Here is a 1160-nt window from a genome sequence, read left to right on the forward strand (position 1 = left end):
CCGCTGCTTTCAATGCCGGAGGTGTGGGAGCTTTCATGGCTGGTGGTTGATGAGCTGCAGGTCCGTAGAGGTCTGTGAGGAGCCTGGCCGGGGGCCCTGAAGCTATCTGTTTCAATACCGGATGTGTGTGAGCTTCCGTGGCTGGTTGTGGAGTGGCGTGACAGACGATTGTGGTGGGACATGCTGCCCGCACTGCTGCCGCTGGCTCTGGATCGCTTGTCCAGCTGCTCCATGTCCAGCTCCAAAGCATCGCTGATGTACGACTCCCGGTACTGCTTCTTCTCTGAAGAAGGATCAACACAGACATTTTTAAGATATTTCTCAGGTTAAGAAAAGAGGCATCAAACTGATCATAATAATTGGTATTGTATAACCTTCATGCATAACAGGACCAAAGATGCAGTGCTTTGTAAATATGTTTGCTACCATAAAAATTTTCAAACTTTCTAACAGTACTATGACTATAATTTCAGCCACTTAAATAGAAGGATAAATTCCATGCTTTATATAGAAGTATTACATTATTATTACTATTTTAAAGTCTGTGTATCTTAAAAATGATTCTGATAACATTAGATTAAAAAATGTGAGGTTCGTTTAACAAAATGTTCAGGCTCCAGAGATGTTTATTGCTGGCACTCAGTAACTGATTGGGCTCCTTTTGCATCAGTTGATGCATCGGCGTGTCATGGAGGTGATCAGCCTGAGGTTCTGCTGAGGCCTTAATCAATCCGACTCCAAGTCATCTGCATTGGACATTCAGGTGTTTCTCTTCCCTTGACTCCATAGATTCAGTCAGTCATTTTGCTGGCCATTTAAACGCAGCAGCACGCAGGTCACTGAACCAGCTTCTGACGTTTTTGGAAAACTGACCAGCTCATAATAAATGAAATCAGCATCTCCAGGAAACCTGAAGCTTGAAGAGCTCTAATCTTTACTGTTTTCTTTAGCAATTTTACTTTACTGGAAAATACCTACAAGTGTCGCAAAACTGTCGCACTCTTCCTCCAGACTTTGGGGACCTAATTTTCCAAAGTAAATGCTAATCTAAGATAACTTTGGACCATTAGGCAACATTTTAGCTCATGAGTGACTCAGTCCACTCCATTCTTGAACCATTATTACTCCACAATCCTAAAAGGCTGCTTTTATCTCTGTTG

The 1160-nt window shown here is 42.6% G+C and overlaps 1 protein-coding gene across 1 annotated transcript in view; it reads right to left on the minus strand.

Annotated features, from left to right (window-relative positions):
* Nucleotides 1–5: 5 nt before the first annotated feature.
* Nucleotides 6–1160, minus strand: part of frmd6 (FERM domain containing 6) — a gene marked incomplete at its 3' end in the record, with an annotated part of 33851 nt that continues 32696 nt past the window's right edge. Inside the window, exons 11-12 of the mRNA XM_015394205.1 lie at nt 407–446; nt 6–320 (exon numbers count right to left, since the gene is read on the minus strand). Coding sequence (XP_015249691.1) covers nt 6–320; nt 407–446 — 355 coding nt within the window. The remainder of the gene's footprint in view (nt 321–406; nt 447–1160) is intronic.

Source organism: Cyprinodon variegatus, unplaced genomic scaffold (genome assembly GCF_000732505.1).
Source record: "Cyprinodon variegatus isolate N-32 unplaced genomic scaffold, C_variegatus-1.0 Scaffold678, whole genome shotgun sequence".
Taxonomy (NCBI): Eukaryota; Metazoa; Chordata; class Actinopteri; order Cyprinodontiformes; family Cyprinodontidae; genus Cyprinodon; species Cyprinodon variegatus.